The following is a 21,448-nucleotide window of genomic DNA, read 5'->3' on the forward strand; positions in this document are numbered from 1 at the left end:
TATCGAGAGTGCAGATAAGTTCAGGTGCGGGCAGCCTGGGAGGGAGGAACTGATGGTCAAGTTTCTTTCCAAAATGTACAGCTCTGTAACCAGCTGGAGAGGAAACGTTTCTGCTGTGATGTTTACCTGAGCACATCAGTCTTCTTCGGGCCATTAGGTTTGATGCTCGTTTCACTTCTAATTTGTACTTGCCATTTCTCGGTACCTGCTTGCTTCTTTGTCGTACAGTACAGCGCTGTTTTCAGTCATCATTTGTGTGTCGCGTAGTGACGGACTGCGCTCTGCTGTAAACAGTTTTCGACCGCAGAAGTTTGCCTTCTGCCGAAGTCAGTAAGACAGGCTTTCGTGGGTGGAGGGGATTGGGGCCGCTTGCTTATTTCTGCCCCTCGTAGCAAGGAGAGTGTCAAAGGTCGTTTCTGGGTTTTCTTGCATTAGCGTAACTGAATGTATGGACTCAACAATACTGAGCACAGAAAAAAGCTGCTGAAGCTTATGTCTTTAACTGTGTGGGTGAGAGCACCGCGTTTCAAAGAACTGACTGTGAGAGGCCCCCGCTGAGTTCGTGGCCCATCGCCTGTGGGGCCGATCGCAGGGATGTAGTTTCGGGGGGAGGAGAGCGCTTGAGGCAGAAGTTGATCTGAGCCGGGAAAGGCCGAAGGTATCAGATGGAGCTGTGGTGGGCTGCTGGTAGCTCCAGCTCCTTCCTGGGTTTTACATTTCATTTCCAGAGGTGGAAGTTCAGTTCTGTGATACTTTTTTTCCCCCCCCACAGGCGCACACACACACACAAAATCCGTACCAAAGCTCTCCATGTTTTAAGTGACATTCTGAGATGTCTGTCACAGGTTGGCAGGAGAGGTGATTTGTGCTTGCTGAGCTAATGTGCCAGCAGTGTTGTGATCGCTATCTCCTAATGACTTTTTGGTCATAATAAACATCAATATGCTGTATCGGCTGATTTCTTTACCTTGATATATTAACACAAACGTTTCTTCTAAGTGTAATTGGTATTGTACTTTAGAAGGAGCAGCAACTTTTACAGCTGACCAGTTTTGAATGCTATCCATGCACATTTGAGGCCAGCCTAATGTAGCAAAAGAATTAATTTGAAGAGCTTCTTCACTGTGTCTGTTTTTAACAGCTCTGATGGCAAGTCACAGAGAATCAACAAAAGCAGATGGCTGGAGGTGGCTCTTGTTGCTTTAGGGACTAGTCTATTGAGCAGTGAAAGGTTAGAAAATAAATACATTAACACAAAAAATTACTTTGTGCTAAGGTGTGTTAAAACTTCTTTTTTAACTTCTACATTTTTAAGCAATCTTAAATTTACTCTATTTACTGATACTAAAAGTTCCTTTTTTATAAGTGGAGGTACGAAGTTAAGGTATGTTTATGAGGTCATGATGTTCCAATACAGGCTTGCCTCATAAACTATGCTCTGGCAGAACATTTGGTGGGGGAAAAGACTGTACCACATTTTGTGTGACATGTCAAAGGTGTGCTAATTATAATGTTTTGACCTATTGCATAACAGCGTCTGTTAAATTGAAGCCTGCTTAAACTTTAGAACGTACCGACTGAATCTTCTTGGTCATTATGGGGGTTTTCTGAAGTCTCATATGCATTTGTACAGAAAGTGTCTCAAGGATTTAACTTTCAAGTTGAAACAATACTGATACTAGCCACCTGAGGAGCATAAATTAGTACTGAATAAGTGAGTGGGCTTTTGTTGTGTTGTGTTTTGGGGTTTTGTTTTGTTTTTTTAATGCTGTAGTGAATGTTGCCTTTCTCTAACCTCTCCCATCTTGATAACTTAGATGTCGAGGCCACTTAAAACTTACTTTAACCTTGCTGTGCATACTACCTTTTCAGGAATGTGATGGCTGTCACTGCTTAGTTCAATGCTCTCTAAATGCCATCCACAATATCGTGACTGAGTCCCAAATCTGCTGGGGCAGAATATCATCTGTGTAATCTGTAGCCAGTGGTCTTTGGGAATAACTCTTCAAACACAGATGCAACTTAAAATTTCTGTTCTCCGGCCTCTTTCTAATTTTAGAGTGATTTGGGGTGTAAGGGTGTATTCAGAGGTCTCTGGCTTTTTGTGACTTCATGTAACTTTTGTCAAGATGGCTCAGAAGTGAGCATAATGAGATCAGTATGGCATCTTCATTTCTTTTGATTCGACAGAGTAATGCTGTTATATATTTAGTACTTGCAAATCCAGGATGCTAAATGTTAACATTTTCTGGGATGCTACACCAATATACTGAGGTGTGTTAGGAAGAGGAACCTGACAAATCCTGCACATTTCAATAATGCTATTAATATGAAGGTCATTAGAATGCTTGCAGTGGCAGTGCAATTCTTCTGCGTGCCTCAGTGTCGTGAAAAATCAGGGGGGTTAAATCATGCTACTCACAAAAGGAATGTGGCATTTTTTTCTTTTCCCAGCATAAGTATGGGCTCGTATTTTCAGCTCATGTGATTATCGTGGAATTAATTTTGTTCAGCTATGAAAAGGTAATACTCCTTTTCAGCAGCTGAAACTGATGCATGGTTTATGTGTCATTAGGTTATAAACTGCAGGAAAACAAAGAACCATCTGGAGACTTGGGGGGGGGGGGGGATGTTGATGTTTCTGGTTAAATGGACTATCAACACAGGAAAAACTATAGAGTGTTTTGGATACAAAAGGAGGCAAAGTGTACCAGACATTCTGTTAGGTGTTGTGTGGGGGTTTTGTTTGTTTAGGGTGCTTTTGTTTTGTTTGGGGGAGGTTGTCTGTTTTGTTTGGTTGGTTTTTTCAACTGTCTCTTTTTTGTTATTAGGCAAAGCACCAAAATGAAAGACATGGACAATATCACAACTGTAAAGAAAGAATGGTAGGTGCCAGTTCCCTGCTCTTCCTTTTCCCTCTTCCTTTCTAATGCTGTTTCTGTGTCCTGTCATGACTTTTCAAATTTGGTTAAATGTGGAAATAATTTTTTCTGTATCTACCTGCTCCATGTATACCAAAGTTTTTGTAGAAAAATATATATTGCTAAAAGATATTCCACACACCTGGAATGTTTTCTAGATGCAAGAAGTTGCATAAATATTTCTATTCAAAGTAGAAAGACAGCCCTACAAATTGCCAACTCACTGCGCACCTCTACATTTGCTGTGGAGGTGTTTGGTTTTCCAGTTACATTTCTGAGGTAAAGCACAGTGAATACCTAGATTAATGCTTCAAATTTCTTCCAATTCATTAAAAAACTAAAATGGGGACAGCATACTCCTGACACTTCTTCTTTAATGTTGTCAAGTTTTTCTTTTGTTTCTAAGCGTTAATCTGTAGGGATTCTTAGTGTCACATGGATGAACTGCAAACAATTCCTTTTTACACGAATGTGTCTAATTACCATTCAAGTAAGCATTGCTGCTCTTGAGTTCAATGCAGAGTTTTATGTAAAACTGGATTTTTTCAAGAGCTGGGTTGTGAGGTTTTTTCTCAGTTGCTTAAAATAGCCTTTTCTGAATTTCCAATAGGAATAACTCCTCCAATGTTTACCAAAAGCTGCATAATCCTCTTACTATGCTAAGTACCTAAACTGAAAGATGATAATTCATTCAGGTTGCATGTTTCTGCATTTTGATTGGTGAAAATCTCACAGAAACAGCTGTCACAAATACAAGGTTCTATAAAAAGATCTTTTTTTAATACTCTGACAGTCTCCACAGTACTGAAGTCTTCTATTGTTTCTTCAGTGTGCTCAAGTGCTGTTGAGTCACTTGTTCTTCAGTTTCTCTAATGTACTTTCAAAGGCAGTAATGGTGGTTCCGTGATGGTGTGGGAATAGGGGAGGTTCATGTGGGTGTGGGGGAAGAATTTGAGGGTGATTTTCTTAAAACTGATGTCTAAGGAAGTTATTCAAGCTGTTATCATAGAAATGCTTTAAGGAAGGCCTTTCACTGGTGTGCAGTTAAATGTTTGTCTGAATTAGAAGTATAAATCATCTAACTTGCAATTCTTGCTCTGATAGCAAGCTTCTGCATAGTTTAATTAATCTTTTCTATTGTCAGTCTTTAACTTGTGCTTCTGAAATGCAAATAGTAGTAGTAGTAGTTAGAGGTTTGTAAGAAGTTTCTTAAAAAAGGCAGAGCACAAAGTTGAGCTTATGTTTTATAACAGCCAAGTAAGCCAAGTGCAGGGGAGATGCATTTTACACCTCTTGGTACTCAACTTCTAGGGTAACTGCTTGTATTCCAATGTGTTCTGAGGCTTCCTTTTTGCTTGTGTCTTTGTTTTGCAGGATGTGTAAATCAGGAACCAATGATCAGATTTTAAATGGTACAGAACAAAACTGTGACTACTTTGTAGATAACCTTTTTCAAGAAGCTCAGAAGGTTGGTGCTATGTGTGTGCCCCCAGCTACAGTCAAGAATCAGGTAGGCAGTGAAGAAAACAATGCCCATGTTTAGCATGATAGCACTCCAGGAATATTCTGGAAAACAAATGCAGGAAGTCTAGCAATTTTACCCAGTACATCTGTTAATAAATGCACCTGCTGCTAGGAAGAGAGGTCTCTTGTTTCTTAGTCAACCAGGCCTGTGTTTCTGCTTCTTAAAATTTTATAATGACTTCAGTGTCATTGCAGGACCTATACTGGCATTGGCTAATGCCCTTGTGCTTTATTAGTAAGAAGACTGAGCTGTTCACGAAGTGTGCGAGGAATGACAACTACTGTTACGTTAGAACTTTGTTTAAAGTGTTGCAACCTTTTTAGGCAGAGGCATAGCCCAGTGATTTTTCATTTGTACTTATTTGTGCAGTTGTAGCAGTAGAGGGATGTTTAGTAAGGGGTTGATATCTCAGTGATTCTGTTCTTTTCATACTTTTCTATTATTCTCCTAAGACAAGTAAGGGGCTGGAGAATAGGCCACATGGAATAAAGATGTCAAGGAAAAATTTGGAATGGACGTGGCTGGAAATAGTATTCATTGCAGTTCTGAAATAGTGTTCCATGGCAGTACTCTTGCCAGTGTTTAAATAGAAGGTTGGTGTGGAATAATTAGTCCATGTTAAGCTTGCATACTGGATCACTGTAGAGGAACCTTCCTGTAGCGAGAACTCCTTCCATATGCATTGGTGCCATGAGACACAAGACTTTTAAAAGGAATCTGACCTTCCTGAGTGCTTTAAAGCTTTTTGACGTATTACCAACAGAAAGAGAAGACATTTTATGCAGCAGTTTGCACATGCTGTGTATTTATATAGCAATCAACTTCTAGTAAGTGCAACTAATTAAAAACAAAAGTCAAACTGTCAAGTACTATCAAGCCTAGTTCAAACGAATTTTCAGCTGGGGCAAATTCTGCTTCGTGTACTTCACATGTGACCAAGTATATGTAAAGACAATGTTATTTCAGGGATCAAGCCTGGATAAATAAATGCTTCCTTGCATGGCATGATGCATAAATATGAAAATAAAAGCCCAAATATATCCACATTAGTGTTGGAAAGATTTCAGTAAACAGTATGAAGGCTACAAGTTGGAGTAGTGAATATTCTCTGGCAAAGTTAATGGGTTACTGAGAATTTTTTTCACTCCCCTAACACCAAAATGCAGGAATTCTGGTGTATGACTGTCTGAAAGTAAATTTTGTGATACTTGCTGCATTTCCTGACTAAAAGGCTTCTGCATGCATCATCTTCATGACTGACTTTCAGAAAATCTTCCTGAATGGTCAGAACAAGGCTTTACTCTAATAAATCCCCAACTGGGCTATTCTGGTAGTTGGTGTTCCAACCCCAGGCATGTGCTCTCGAATTAGCTCTTGAAGAGTTGCAGCTGGCTGGGATCTTCCAGCTCCTTCTTTTTTTTTTTCCTTTCCCCTGGTGAACTGAAGGAGTGTTCTTGATATAGGAATGGAAAATGATTGCAGAAAGGCTTTTTTTTCTGTGATTGACACGAGACTTAGAAATGTCACATGCCCCTTGCAGTTGCTCTGCCTGTTGGCTCAGGGCCAAAACAGATTATAGTGAGACTTCTCTTGGTATTTTTAGTCCGTATAGTGGGTGATTTGCAATTACAGGGTGCTGTGAGTATACCAAGTTGACTTTACATCAGTGTTAAAATGACGATTGTTCTTACTTCATAGGTTGATGTAATTATTAAACTTTGGAAAAATGGGTTTACAGTAAATGATGGTGACCTTAGGAGCTACACTGATGTTGCAAACCAGCAGTTCTTGGACTCCATTAAAAAGGGGTAAGTGAGTTTTGTGGTTTTAATCTGCCCGAGTTAATGTGCTTTGGATAGCACTTAGCATATGGTCTAATGTTTTCACATAGCTGCTTGTCTTTTCTGCACTGCAGTACCCCTGTAGGAGTGTAGGCCACTGCCTGTCTCAGTTCCTGCAGTGCTAATGGCTGTTCTAACATCACCAGGTCTAATACAGCTTTCAATTGCAGTTGTCATACAGTTGATGATGAAATAGATAAGAGCAAGTATTGGGGGTTGGGGGGGCACAGCAGGTGCAGAATGGAATAAATGAGTGCCCAGTAAGAGCTACTGATCAAATGGTACTTTGACTAATGAACTTAATGGATAAGTGGTTAGGCATTCCTGGGTTTATGGTCTTTGTTTTCTTTTTATTGATGATAAGCCTTAAATGTGCACAGTTGTTCCATGTAACATCAAGAAACTGAGCAGTCTTAAATTTCAGACATTTGTTCGTAGTACAGCCTTGCTATTTCAGTCATGTGTGTGTATCTCAGTTTTACTTTTATCCTCCTGTTAAAAGTTAGCATGCTATCCCCACTGCTGCTAGCACTTGCAGTGTTGCCTTAAAAAGGCAGACTGACTGTACAAGCTAATGTAATTTTGAGCCTTTAACTTGCAGTCTGTTTCCTTGCCCCATACAAATGAAGATAATATAATTTAGTAATTCCTTTTCAAGTATGTGAAATTATGAAGCTATTGTAATTTTTTGCCTCTTCCATACTGTGCTAGACCATCAGAAATACTAATTTTACACTGTTTCTCCTCTGTCTGTCACCTGTGTTAGTTGTAATGGCACTGTTTAAAGCTTTTTGCATTTTTTGTATGCATGCATCAAAATTTTGCCGCTTTCTTCCGCCATTCTCTTGTGAAGATGCTAATTACAAGGTGGCTCCTGCATAATTAATGGTAGAGAAGCACTTAGTACAGCCCCTGTGCCAGCTGAGCCCCACTGCCTGAAAATGTAGCCCATGAGCTATGGGAGCTCAGACAAAGACATTGCTGTGTTCTGCTTGGTGCAAATAAAGCATTACCGAGGTGGTAGTACTGCAATAAAGATGTAGCTGCTAGTGATGATCTAATTTTTAACAGATGAGATTCATGTGTATTTGCAACTAAACAGATTGTGTCTAAACTTGGTTCTTTAAAAGCCAATTGTCTTTCTGTTTTTTATTTCTTATTCTACTACGGGGATAAAATTGAACCTTTTTCAGTAGTGTATGGCAATGCTGAACGTCCTTCATGTCATGTGCTTTGAAGAGGTAACTGCTGAGTGACTGTTGAGCATCATTCAATAACTTGCATGTTGGTGTCTTCTTTTAGTCACCTTTTAGTTAATTTGCAGTTCAGGAACTGTGGAGGGGGAACAAAAAGGAGAGTTATGTCGTGCCCTTAACTCTTCATAAATATTTGTGAACTTGTGTTACTGAAAAGCATCCTTAAAAAGATGAACAATCTGTATACTCAAAGCAGTTAAGTAGTTGTTTTTCTTGCATTTTTTTCTTGTAAAGGGAACTGCCTTTTGAGCTACAGAAAGTTTTTGATAAGGAGGAAGTAGATGTGAAAATGGAAGATAAAAAAGACAAGGTGTATTTGTCATCAAAGAAACCAATATTTCATCCCTTTTCCGGACATGGTTACAGATTGGGAAGGTAAGTAATCTAACATGTCTGTGATGGGGTAGCTGAAGGGAACTACGCCTGTGGTAAAAGATCTTATAGTACAAGTTAGAAGTAACCTCTGGAGCTCTCTAATACAAACTCCTGCTCAAAGCAGGATCAGCTGTGGGGATGGATGAGGTTGCTCAAGCTTTCCTTCAGGTGGACCTTGAAATCCTACAAGAGTGGAAGTTACACAGCCTGCTCCAGTGAGGGACTGTCCTCATGGGATAAAGGTTGTTTTTTTTTCTTATATCCTATCTGAATGTATCTCACTTCACTTTAGGTCACCCATGAAGAGCCTAGCTCCTTCCTCCTGACAATTTCTTCCCTCCCTGACACCATCTCTTCCACAGGCTGAATAAGCCCCTCTCCTCACAGGGTAAATACTGCAGCCAGCAGTTGTCTTGCTGGCTCTCCACAGAACTTGCTCCAGCTTATCAGCATCCTTCTCTCTTTTGGGTACCAAATCTAGATGCAGTATTTAGGTGTGTCTGGAGTGCTGCATGGGGGATAATCAGCTCCCACAGTCTGATGGCTGTGTTCCTGTTAATACAACCAGGATGCTATTTGCTTTCTTTGAGGTCTTGATATTGGCAGAACTGTTTAAGCTGAAAGGCTGTCACTCTTCTGTGATTTAAGAGAAAGAAACCTCTTTTAAAGCTGTATGTGCAATTAGTTCTGTGAGAAGACATGACAGTCCCATAAATGAAACTGAAGAAGTAAGAGGTTATTTTGCATTCTCTTTAAATTCTTCACTATTTAACCATGTATTTATTGCAGTGGGTTTCTTTACCCCATGATTCTCTTGTGGAGGAGAGTGTCAGCCAGTAATGTCAATGCTAAAACTGCACTTGATTTATAAACTAAACAGTACTGGCTTTTGAAAGGCTGCTGTAGCAGGGCAGGCCAGGAGTTCATGTATTTGATCCCTGTGACTTTTGCTTACTCTGCCAAATTCTTTTCTTCACATATCTCTTGAAGACTTAAGTGCTTATAAAAGCAGACTTCAGCCTAGGGAACGGACTATATTCAGTGACCAGGAAGCTTTCATAGGTAGAACTGTTTAATAACCTGCCAGCTAGGGTTAGTAGACAGTGCTGAAACCTTAGGTGGACAGCTTGCTTCAATTAAGTGAAAAGGACTTGCTGGCAAGGCCCTGTGCTTGTGCTGAGGGAAAGTGTGACCTGGGTAGGAATGGATTAGGCAGGGGAAGAAGATAATAATGTGCAGAGTAAGAGACTGATAACAGTAATAAGGTGAGTGGTTCCAGGCTGCCTCAGAGAAGCAAGTATCTGTCTTATCCTTTTCATCTGTTTCTGTAATACAGGCCATTCGCTTCCTACATGCTTGACTAGATACATTCAGTAGGGAAAACTCTTCTGTTGAGCGACAGATGAGATGCTGTAAGACGTGCTTTTGGTAGTGCTGAAATCCTGAGTGAACAAGGGTCAAGAAATAAAACTTGTTTTATCTACAAGTAAACATTTATATAGCAAAAACATCTGCTGTGGGCTGGGTTTCTGCTACTAACCAGTGCTAAATAGTAGGTTGTTCAGTTGTTACGTTTTGTCATGCCTACAGCAAGTGATGATTTTCCTTCCTGATAGGGGAGTTCTGGAAACATGCAATTCTGTGAATTTCAGTTGACTGGCCTTGTACAGTGAGACATCCTACAACTTGCTCAGCTTTTTTTTTTTTTCTCTGTGAACTGAATAAAATACCCCTTTTTTTATGCACTTGTGCTAGTTTATTCAATGCTATGTTATCTGAGCCTTTCCTTTAAAGATGAGTAAGTATTTTTGCTGAGGTTTGGAACACAAACTTAAGTGTTCTTACTCCTATAAACTAGAGATCACTTCTTGATGTTAATAAATGTATCATGCATGTACTACTCTCCCCACAAAGCATTTCTGCTGAAAAATAGTGGTGTTGTCTGTAGACCTGTAACAAGTTTTATGCTATAGAAGTTCCTCTCAACAGTTACACTTACATGCTTAATCAGAGAGAGGCAAATGATTGAACTGTTCATTTCATCTTAAGAATTCGGCTTATCAAATGAACTTTTTAAGTAGTCTGTAGATTTTCTGCCAGCATTCCCAGATGGATGGATTATGTGGTGGATGAACCATTATGACTTGGTCTGTTGACTAGCTCGTTAGAACTTTTGTTTCAGGAAAAATGGAAGAACTAGAAATGATATGTTTGATATAACTCAGGTGAGCTTGGTCCTCTCCCTCTTCACTGCATGTGAGAAACGAGTGAGACTTAACAGACTTCACGTATTGCTTATGAGTCTGTGTAACTAGTGGGTATATTCGGTTCTTATTTACCACCATAGAACTGCATTTAATAGTTTGGGGCTATTACAGGATTTGTAATTGACCTTTTCTATTAAGCTTATCAATGCATTTTAAAGACTGCCTCAAAAGCATGTTAATTAAAATATTGACTGAGCTCTCTTGTAGCAAAGTGGGCTTGCTCTGTAGCCTCGTTAGGGTAAAACACAGCATGCCAAGATTCTTAGCTGTTAGTCAGGGTAAGGCAGAATTCTGAGTTCTTGGGCTTTTTATTTTCAGAATGTTGGCAGGAATCTCTTATTTCTTCAATCTTTAGTTTACCTTTTCTTTGGATAATCTTATAAAATGAGTAAGCCCTTGATCTCAAGCTAATAAGAAATTTAGATTCTTGGTTTGTGGCTTTAGTCAGAGCTCTCGCCACTAGATGGCTTTATCTGTCAGCTATACAAAAGCAAAGTTGTTAACTCTTGGTGAATATAGATCTTCTGCATATGGATGGTCTAACTTTCTCTTGCAGCTTAGCTTAGCTTGTTGGCTTTGCTTTCACACATTTGCTATTGAGAGAATCATCTCCAGTGCCTATCACAAATTCCAGGATGTGACCATGAGGGAAGTTGGCCTGAGAATGACACCAAAAACCTTCTCCATTTGAGACAGCTGTCTGAACTACAACTGTGGCCAATGGGCTAAAATGTTGTTCAACCCAAACTAAGCCAGAAGCCTGGCCGGCTGCATGGTTGACTCACTTTCCTGCCTTCACTGCACTGAAGACGGTGCACACGTGAGTGAGTGCCTCTCATCTGCTTCCAGTTGCAGTGGACTTCTCTTACCAGTCTCTTGAGAATGAGATTTCTTGATTCTCTTTTTTTTTTTTTTTTTCTTCCCAGAGTTTCAGTGGAAGAAATAAAAAGTGCCTCTATGGAACTTCAAACTTAGGGCACTTACCACCCTCTGCCTAGTTCCTAGTTAAGATTTCTTTTTAAGTGTCTCAGACTGAAAAGGACTTGAGCCCAAGATTGTCACTTTATTAGCTCAAATATGTCAAGTCATTAGCAGTCTGTTTTTATTCATAATTTGTCTGTGACTTTCCTGCTTTGAACTGCAGGGTACAAGAACATAAGGATGCAAGGATGTGGTTTGTCCATGAAGCACGTGTAGTATTAAGACTCTTACTCTATGGCCATTGGTTACCAAATTCTCTTGTGCAAAGAGAAAGCCTTTCTGCAAACCACCATGAAGTTTTCATGTAGTCAGTGACCACAGCTGAGCTCAGATAAGAAATAGTAACTCTTTAAATGACTGCTATCTGGTTATAGTCGATATGAGCTGAGGATGTGCCCATTGGATCAGGCCTTGTGATGACCTAGTACATGCTGAACAAGCTCAGTCCTGAAAGAAGCACTAAACTCTAGGCATTTCTTCAGAATAAACACTTTTTGCCAGTAATTTTTGATCTCTTTTTTTTTTTTTTTTTTTGAAGCCCACACACTTGGACTCAGATCCCTATATTCTGTCAAGCCATTTTATGGATTGTTGCACTTAGGGCAGGGTCATCTGTCAAAAGCACCTTAGGAAAAAAATAATAATCCAAATGCTGCATGCATCAGTCTGGATTTTCACATTAAGTCAATTTCTCTGATAGATGAGTAATGCTTCAAAGCTTGAAATAGTTGGTGCTGGGGTCTAAATCAAGGCTAACAGCATCCAGTTAAATAGAATTACTGTAATCACATTACAGTGAAAATTAACATTGAATATGCAAATTCAGTACTCAAACCCCTTAAGGTTTCACCTGTGTGATTAGAGTACAAAAAATGCATGAAGAATCTTCAGACTTTCATCTCTTGTGTATTTATATTTAATCCTTTAAAATTTAAGTTTTCTTCCATCTTGTGTTTAAGAGGAGGAAACAAATTCTTTAGCATGTTGAAGTCCTCAACAGAAAATATTGTCATACAGTTAAAGCTGACCTTTATGTCAATATTCCTGGGGCAGAAAGCTCCAGAAGCAGAGGTCTGGAGGGAAGTTCAAGTACATGTATGCACAGAAGGCATGACCTTGTGTGGCTTTTGTTTTCAGTGCTACTCCAAGGATAATCTCTAAAGTAAGAGATGATCATCAAGGACCTGACAAGAGACACCTACCTTTAGTACCCTTAAATCATTTGGAGCCTATCACTAACATACAGATCTGGTTAGCTGACGGAGAAAGGGTGATTCAGAAATTCAATATTTCTCATAGGTAAGTTTTATTTTAGCACTGTCATGTGTGTTTATATCTGAACTGTTTGTCCTATGCCTGTATGTGTGGCAAGTTTCAAATTACTGTGTTTAATGTAACTGTACTAACCTTGGATTGCTCTTCAGCTGTATCTAGAAAACCTCTCAAATTTTGAGACATCTTTTAGCTGACAAGAGGAGCACAAGAGGAATGTGAGCTGCTGTTAATAGCATGTAACAGCATAAATAAAAATCTGAAGAAACTAGGAGTTCTCTGTAGGTTATTGGAAGTTAAGGTATATGTATTTCTCATTACTAGAGGAAACAGCTTTTAAGATAGCAGATGTCTTACTAAATCACTACATCTGGAGAAAATGGCTTAGTAAAAATCAGTTATTGGACATAGCAGCACAGCTGGAAGCTGGAGGATGTGACTTAAGAATTGAGCCAGAGAAACCTTAGGGAGGCTCAGCAATCAGGCAGGGGAGGTTCATCGCCTGTGTGTCAACATGGACAATACAGAATGAATACATAGAATAAGCCAGGTTGGAAGAGACCTTCAAGATCATCGCGTCCAACCTATCAACCAATCCAACACCACCCAAACATCTAACCCACAGCACCAAGCACCCCATCAAGTCTTCTCCTGAAAACCTCCAGTGATGGCGACTCCACCACCTCCCCAGGCAGCCCATTCCAATGTGCAATCACTCTTTCTGTATAGAACTTTTTCCTAACATCTAGCCTGAACCTCCCCTGGTGCAGCCTGAGACTGTGTCCTCTTGTTCTGGTACTGGCTGCCTGGGAGAAGAGACTAACATCCGTCTGTCTACAACCTCCTTTCAGGTAGTTGTAGAGAGTAATAAGGTCACCCCTGAGTCTCCTCTTCTCCAGGCTAAGCAACCCCAGCTCCCTCAGCCTCTCCTCACAGGGCTTATGTTCCAAGCCCCTCACCAACTTTGTTGCTCTTCTCTGGACTCGTTCCAGCAAGTCAACATCCTTCCTAAACTGAGGAGCCCAGAACTGGACACAGTTCTGCACCCAGTGTGTTTCAATTTCCAGTTCTCAAATAGGCTTCTAAATGGGGATAGTGTCAGAAGGTGCCAGTGCAGCCTGTGTATGCAGGAGCTTTGACAAAGTAGGGTTAACAGTTTAACCATTAAATTATAGAACTGCTGTCTAGAGACTTTCCTCAGATGTGTAATGTGAGCGGCTACTCCAGTACTGTACATGCACATACATACTTATGTCATATGTAAAGGGGGCCTTGCCTGTGCTTCTCTGAAGCAGAGTAAGGTGATCATAGAGTTAGTACATCACAGGCTGCTGCCAAGATGATCTGTGTGTGGTTGCTCAGAAGAAAGGCTCAAAAGTTGGAGGTTTAGAACTGATTTTTTGTTTAACTTTTACTGATTGATCACTGTTAGTGGCCTGAGGTACGAACTGAAACACTGTTGAAAAGTACAGCAGTAGCTGAAGGGCGAGTTGCTATTGCAATTACCTTAATTTTTATTATTTTATACTTCATTGAAGGGCTTCATATCTTCATTAGTCCAGATTTTACACATCTAAGTATATTTAGAAGGTTTTTTCATGATAAATAGTTTGAACTGATCTGAGTGCTTCTGGAAGAAAAAAGAGGTCCAAGATGAGCAGCCTTACTGAGGCATCTCTATGGAGTAGTTTGCAATTAATATTCCATCATAACATACCCTCTTGCCACAAGACCAGTATGTTTGTGCTGTATACAGTATTTGTGTATGACCTAATAAGAAATATGGGGGAAATCTTTTAGATCCTTTTATCCTTAACTGTTATGACTGCATGTAGAGCACTCCTTTCAGTGAAGAGGTAGAAAGCAGTCAAGCATTTGTTAATGAAACCACAGGTAAATAACCTGTAGCATATATATTGCAGTGCCTAGGTAAATTGATTACTTTTACCCCTTTGCAGCTAGAATGTTTGTGCCACAGAAACTGCTGCTTTAGATACAATTTAATTCCTGATGAAAGATTGAAGTTCCAGCATTGGAGCAAAAGGGCAGGTAGTGTTGTAATACTGCAGTAGGGGGAATTGAGGAGACGGTGGAGCAACTAGCAGAGCACTGCTGTGGGAATAGCACATAGAGCTATGTCTGGAATCTTGAGCAACTAAGTTAGTGTGACCCTGGAGCATTGGATGTGGAGCCTGGAAAGGAACTTGTTCATTCTAAAGCAGATAGTTGGTGGCTAATTGCCTGTGGTACTCTAGGAACCCACTGGAGTTGGTGTAATGCATGCAGGCACCTGTAAGTGTCCAACCAAAAACTTATTCCTGCTTGAGGTTTTTCAGGCTCTATATTTATAAGACCAAGCACTGTCTCTCTGAGGCCTGTGTGCACAGGAATCAGATGCTGGCTCTATCTGTGCTAGGAAGTATGGCTAAGGCATGGAAACTTGGTACCTGTGCTGCATAACTGTTAGGCTGGCTTTCCCCCAAGCCAGCTAGCACTTTCTCAATATCCGGGCTTGTTTCAAATGTTAGCTGAGGTCAGGAGGCAGTAAAGCCTGTGGGCTACCCTGTGCATGCAGGGGAGGAGGAATGAGTTTAATAATTTGCCAGTAGCCAGAGTCTACCAGTTGGGCTCAAGATCAGAGAATGGAAATTGAACCTATGTTGACTTTACTGATACAAGATGTATTCTGTCATTTTCATTTTCTAATTGAACTGGGCATTCCTGTATTCCACAGCAAAACCTGTCTTGTTCACTTGTTGCAAGGTTCTTCACACCTGAACAGCAGCTTGACTCTAATGAATTTGCTGCTGTACCTGCATTGGTAGGAGACTATATTTAGACCCAGTTAACTCATAAAACTATCCAGATGATTCTTGCTAATTCATTTTCTTTATTGTTGTTATGGTTCTGCTACATGTGCCACAACAGTGAGGTATCTTTGTTCTTAACTCTTGGCTGCAGAAATCTCAGGTAAGAGCTCTACCAGCTGGTTAAGAAATAGTAGGCTTGTGTAACTGCCAGCTGAGCCGTAGTGAAGCATTTGAGTGCTCAGAAAGGTTCTTTTTCCCTTGGGACTGCTCTCTGAGCATGCAAACCTTGGCCCTTGCCTCCCAGGTGGATCCAGGGACTTGAGGGTACCACCTCATCTGTGTTCCTTTGTTTCTGTGCCATCAGCCATTACACAAAAGCGGATGTCTCATTCTCATGATCGCTACTTGTGTTGTGCATGTGGTCTGTGTTGGGGTTGAAGCGCTGTAATGCTGAAGTTTCTTTCTTTATTGTTTCTCTTCTCAGAATAAGTCACATCAGAGACTTCATAACCAAGTACCAAGGATCAGAGGGAAGTGTTCCCTTCACACTGACTACTTCGCTGCCGTTTCGAGAGCTGCATGACGAGACACTCACGCTAGAGGAAGCAAAGCTGAAAAATGCTGTTGTTGTTCAGAGACTGCAGAAAACAACTGAACCTTTCAAACTCTTAATGATAAAGGCACCTGACAGTGACTATAAAAATGCTGCAGCACCTAATGGACAGCTGAAGAATGAACAAAAAAATGCTATCAAAAGCTCAAGATCAAATTAGCTTTTTACTGACCAAAAACTACATACAAGTGGAACTAGACAAAACCAAAAATGTAACCAGCAATATCTGGATGCACTCTCATCCTCATGTACTGTGCTCTTAGGGAGCAAAATGTGTGCTGTGCTGTCACCTGCTATAATAGACACGTTTTTTGAACTAAATTTGGTGGTCAGAACCTGGCTGTATAACATAGCAGAGGCCAGTGTCATCCTTAGAACTTCCTTAGGTAGAAAACTTCTTAGTTCTTTAATGAGTGTATTTAGGTGGGGCAGTTCTCTTAGAGTTAATTACTACTGATAGCACCTTTTAAAAGGAAAAACCATTTTTATTTTTGCACTTTGGACTAAAGTGAAACTGAACTGATTGGTTTTACTTATATTTCAGTATAAGCTACTGAAGTTTGTATTCTTCCCACAATAACTTTTAGGCTACAGATGCTGCAGGGAAGCTCATGTTTGAGCTCTTGACTAACTTGAAAATCTTCAATAGTGGTATCTTCAGGATTTAACTTTTATCACAAGATCTGCAGTGTAATGTTCTACCTTGTATTCACATGGTGGTAGGTGCATGTGTGAGAAGACAGAAATGAGGTAGTCTGGTGCATACTGCATATGAAGTGCCTCAAAGTAAGCTCTGAAGAAATTTTTATTACTGATGGAGTGGTTTGTGCCTCTCTTGTGCTGCTACAGGTGTCTTACAGATAAGGTGATGTCAAACTACCTACTCATTAGGATAGAGTTCCACTTTTAGCCTTGTCATACAGAAAAACCTCAGCTTTTGTGTACAGGAATAGTGTCTTACAGGAACACCGTTGATTTTTGTTCTATGTATCTGCCTCTGTCCTGAACCAGTCACTGCATGTGGCCAAGTTTCAAAGATGTTGAAAATCCATATTTGAAAACTGAGGTTCTCTGCCCTCCCCTCCCGGTCCTATTTCCATACAAATCTTGCTGTTTATGTACTTCAGGCATAAAATTTACAGCCGTGTCTTACTAAAGGAGAAATCAATGTAAACACTCAATACATTGTAGCATGTTTGCTAAGTAGCACCTGGGTTTGTGAATGGAACTGGAGTCTGTTGGTGAGACTTAACCCTGGGAGGGCAGTCAATGAGTGCCCATTAGTTTGTGCTGCCTGCGCAAATGGATGATTGCTGGGGTTGCACTTCTTTTGCATGGTTAAAGGAAAGATGGTTTGGGGACTTCCTGGTTTTATCCTAAATAGAAAACTATTTAACTGGAATGACTTGAACTCTGTCTAGAAGTCCTGTTACTTCAAGCTAGGGATGTGCTTCATTTGCAGAGATGTGAAAGGGTTGTGCTTCAGCATCTCCGCTGGTATGTTTGAGGGCAGCTGCATGAATATGTATTTGAAAGCAGTTTTCTGAAAACTGCAGTTAACTGTTTTGAGCACTATAAGCTTGGTGTGTTACTGTGTTATTCAGGTTGTACCAAATAATACAACTACATTTTCTTCTGCTCTTGCACTGACTCCTCTGCTATATGAAAAGCATCCCAGATCTTTAGTGATCCAAAGAAATGCACAGACAAATCCACTAGTATAATTAAAGGGACAAGTTACCTGTAGACAGAAATTCCATCCTCAGTTTGCAGAGCTACATGAACAGTGAATGTTATTAACCAGTGCTTTTGAATATGTCTTAATGTAAAACTAAGTCTTAGAAAGCCACACACATTTGAAGGTAAGCTCAATTCTTACCTAAAACATGCATGACATGTCAAAGTAGCAGTATTGTATTCCTGCATTTGCAACAGGAATTCAAAGAAATAATTAGTGTAAGACTAAATGACATTGAGGGGGAGAGGGCATCAAATTTTAAGGTAGGTAAATCTGTTTTGCTTGTTATCAAAAGATCAGGGTTGTGGAAAGGAGTAGTAAATATTCAGTACTTCAGTGTTGATTCATCTCTGATACCAATATTTTAAGAGGCTGGATAGCTTGACTCTGGTGATGGGGTGCTTTGCTGAAATTGACCATTGCTGGGTACGGCTTTGGTGTGCTTGAGTGTACATTTGCAGTTTCAAAGAGCAAATCCTTAAAAAGGCAGGAGTGATACCAGCTGCACTCATCCCATATTAGACTAGAAAGTGACTTTTTTTTTTTTAAAAAAGAAGCAAGGAACTGCCATTGGGTAACATTTCCTAATTTGGAGAAAATCACTGGAATGAATAGAAGGCTCTCCTAAACTGAATTGGTTTCAGTCGATTTGTAAAGACTGATTAAGCTGTCCAGTCACTACAGGTAGCTAATCTCTTGCTCAGTGCTGTAGATGGCAATTGTGCATTGGTCAAACACCAGTAAAACTAGCTTGATCAATGCTTGAGTTTGTGGAACACAAACACTATCAGTTACTCATTGTTTCTTCCGAAGCCTTTACTGTTTTAAGTAAAGCCTGTGCATTGATGCAATTTACAGCAAAATTGGAATATCCTGGAAAAAGACAAAGAAAGTCTTTTCTGTAGGTGTTTTCCATTGTGAAGAAACATGCAAATGTAGGTAACAGACTTAATGAGTCACGAGGCCATTGTGTGAAGAGAAAACACAGAACCTAAACATTGACTGTTACAGGTATACCTTGGTATCTGGCTTGGTGTTTATGAACAGATTGTGTGTTGGTGCTAAAAGACTGAGCAGTCCAGCTCTACTTTGAAACGCATCAGGCCTCAGCCTTTAGCTACCCCTTGGAGCTGAAATGTTTTGAGTTTCTAACGAGGCCTATTAAGGCAAATTTCTCAGGTTTGCATTGAAGGTATTTAACTTTTTAATGCTTTGTTCTTTCAGAATTTTGCAGGTTTGCTATAATTCTTCCTGTGAGATGAAGTTCTGTGAGCCTTGTGTCAGTGCTTCATAATGATGTGGTTTTCAGTGGGTCTCTGGTACTCACCAGTGGCTGTCAGTAGCAGAGCTCTCTGAGCCCAGGAATTCCTGTGCACATGCATTAGTCATTTTCCCAAGATGAGCAGATGACCGAGTCCTTGTGTGTTGATTTGTTTAAACCCTGTCTCACTGTCCAAAAAAAATCGCACTTCAAAATGCAGTTTTGGTTTTTGTTTGTGGGGTTTTTTCCCTTCTAAGGGGGAGCATGCCTGCAAGATCATTTTCCTGTGGGCAGGGGCCTATGCAGCAGCTCTGGATGGGGTTTTGTGGGATGTAATGTCCAGCTGACGGACAACAGCATTGCTCGTTGCAGTGGTTATAAATTCATATAAATTAGAAAACGGTGCACCTCATCAAGGGGATAGTGATAACTTTTTATACTTTAGATGCAAACAGCCCCAGAACCCTTCACCGTCTTGCAGCTGATCATGAAGCAGCGCGGTGTGAGGCGAGAGCAGCGGGCGTCGGGACACAGTGCCCCTGGGGGGAACGGAAGAGCCGGCGCTATGACGGCCGTTCTCTGGATGCTCGGGCTGTTTAGTTAGTGAGCTCCCGGTACAATAAAGTCTGGGCTTTACCTCACGGATGGCTCCCCCGGCAGGGCGGCCGCTGCCCTTGCTGTCGCCGGGAGATAGCACGGAGGGTGAGGAGATGCTCCTGCCGCCCGCAGCGGGCTCAGCTATGGAGTCTTGTGCCGAGGCGGGTAGGGGGCTTCTCTCGCGGGGAGCGTTCTCCCCGTGTGTGGAAGAAGGTACCGATAACATCTTGGCCTCTCCAGGTCGCTGCGTGAGTGTGGAGGCGGACGCACCCGCTCGCCCTCTTCCCTCCGCCGCCCCGCCCCGGGCACGCAGGTGTAGGACGAGGGTGGGCTGTCTGCTTTACCATGGCGGGGGCTGCAAAGGACACCCCGCAGCGCCCGGCGGAGGAGGTAAGGGGCTGGGGAAAGCTGGCCGTCGTGGGACGTGAGGAGCTCCTCGGCCACAGTCATGGGGTGAAAGCACAGTTAGTGTCCTGGGTGTGCGGAACAGTTCCCCCCGAGCACCTCCTGCTCCGGTGCGCTGTGGTTTTATTTTCATTGCTGGTAGGTTACCGGGAAGAGATGAGCACTTTTCGGGGGGTTTAGGGCGCTCGAACTTGCTGTTGCCGTCTTTTGGATGGTGCTTCTTGAGAGGCACAGCGTTTCTGAAACCGCTCTTCTCTCCGGGGCTGCCTCTTCGATCAAGGCGGATGGGGTATCGGTGGAAGGAGAGAGGCGCGGGCGGGGAAGGGTCCCTTCTTTTCAGGAAGCCCCATTAGCTTCCAGCTTCCAGAGAGGCTTTTCAAATGGGAGGGTATCTAAATGCTTCCTCTTTAGACTTGGTGCTTGGCGAGACCAGAGTGGAGAGGCAGGTAAGAGACGAGTGAGGTCCCTCGTTCCGTGGCTCTTTAGGGGACATCTGGTAAAACTGGGATGGGTAGCTTCAAAACAGGGGCTGAGTTAATCTTTCACTACGGGGCAGAGGACTTTCAAGACACAGAGCTCATCGACGTTGTGGGTACTCCTGCCTCTTCTGACTTCACTTTCTGTCTTCAGAAAGCATCTGGGTGAACTCATGGGAGAAATCTGAATATTTTAGACAAATTTGCTGTCTTTGGCTCACAAAGCTCCTCTGTGCTGTGTTGCCAGCAGCTGGAAGAATATCCTCGAAAGCACCACTCTGTCCTGCTTTGTTTGCATGCCCTTTCTAGGTGTCAGCCTCCAAGCCCTGCTCCTGGTATTTCTTCCACTCAGGGGGGGACTGATGTCAGTCAGAAGCCTGAAAACAGTCCTCAAGATACTTGGTATGAGGGTTCTGACATGCCACCTGTGACTATCACACCCGGGCTTTTAAGAGGCATTTTTGTGGCAGAACAGAAACATTACCACTAGTAATTCTGTGCTGAGAGAAAAGCTGACTCAAAAGCCGTTCCTTATTAGCTACATTTTCATTGTTTCTCAGATAAACTTACACTGGTGTTTATCTCTGAGTCGCAGGTTTTGCGCTCTTGTTGGCTCAGTTCTGGACTGAGCTGATAAAGAATAGCTTAGGACAGAAAGCAGATGCTTGCTGTGCCCATAAAGTTTGGGCAGTATCTTCACACATCTGTGCAGAGTTGTTTTCAATGTGCTTAGATACTTTGGTAATACAATGATGTGTTACAAACTTTTATTCAATTTCTGTTTTGTTGTGGAAGGGGAAAATTGTAAGTCAGAAAAGTATGGGTTTATCTTACAAGAGAAGTAAAAATCAAGATCTCCAGTGTCTGAGATGCATTAATTTTCTTCACAATGTTTAAACTGACTCTTCTGTTTAAGGAGCAAAATCAAATCTCAGTTACTAAATTTTCTTGGTTTACCTTGAAACACAGTTAACTTTGTACAAGTACAAAAGTGTCAAACTAATCCAAGACTACAAAAAAAACCCCACCCAACTTCATCTGATAACTTTGATCTTTTCCCTTGGCTCCCACCCTCTCCTCTCATCTTCCTGAAGTTTGCAGAAGCAATTT

General features: G+C 41.3%; 1 protein-coding gene across 2 annotated transcripts; it reads left to right on the forward strand.

Moving 5' to 3' along the window:
• Nucleotides 1–16,335, forward strand: UBXN2A (UBX domain protein 2A). Of its 2 annotated transcripts, none has more exons than XM_009905318.2 (7): nucleotides 1–24; nucleotides 2,832–2,885; nucleotides 4,296–4,431; nucleotides 6,145–6,254; nucleotides 7,778–7,918; nucleotides 12,304–12,465; nucleotides 15,733–16,335. In XM_009905318.2, exons 2-7 carry the CDS (start codon nucleotides 2,845–2,847, stop codon nucleotides 16,019–16,021), a joined length of 879 nt encoding a protein of 292 aa, XP_009903620.1. In that variant the 5' UTR covers nucleotides 1–24; nucleotides 2,832–2,844; the 3' UTR covers nucleotides 16,022–16,335. The 2 variants fall into 2 exon arrangements, with proteins under 2 accessions (XP_009903620.1, XP_054035879.1); XM_054179904.1 differs by having other exon boundaries at nucleotides 4,296–4,389.
• Nucleotides 16,336–21,448: the final 5,113 nt, after the last annotated feature.

Source organism: Dryobates pubescens, chromosome 3 (assembly GCF_014839835.1).
Source record: "Dryobates pubescens isolate bDryPub1 chromosome 3, bDryPub1.pri, whole genome shotgun sequence".
NCBI lineage: Eukaryota > Metazoa > Chordata > Aves > Piciformes > Picidae > Dryobates > Dryobates pubescens.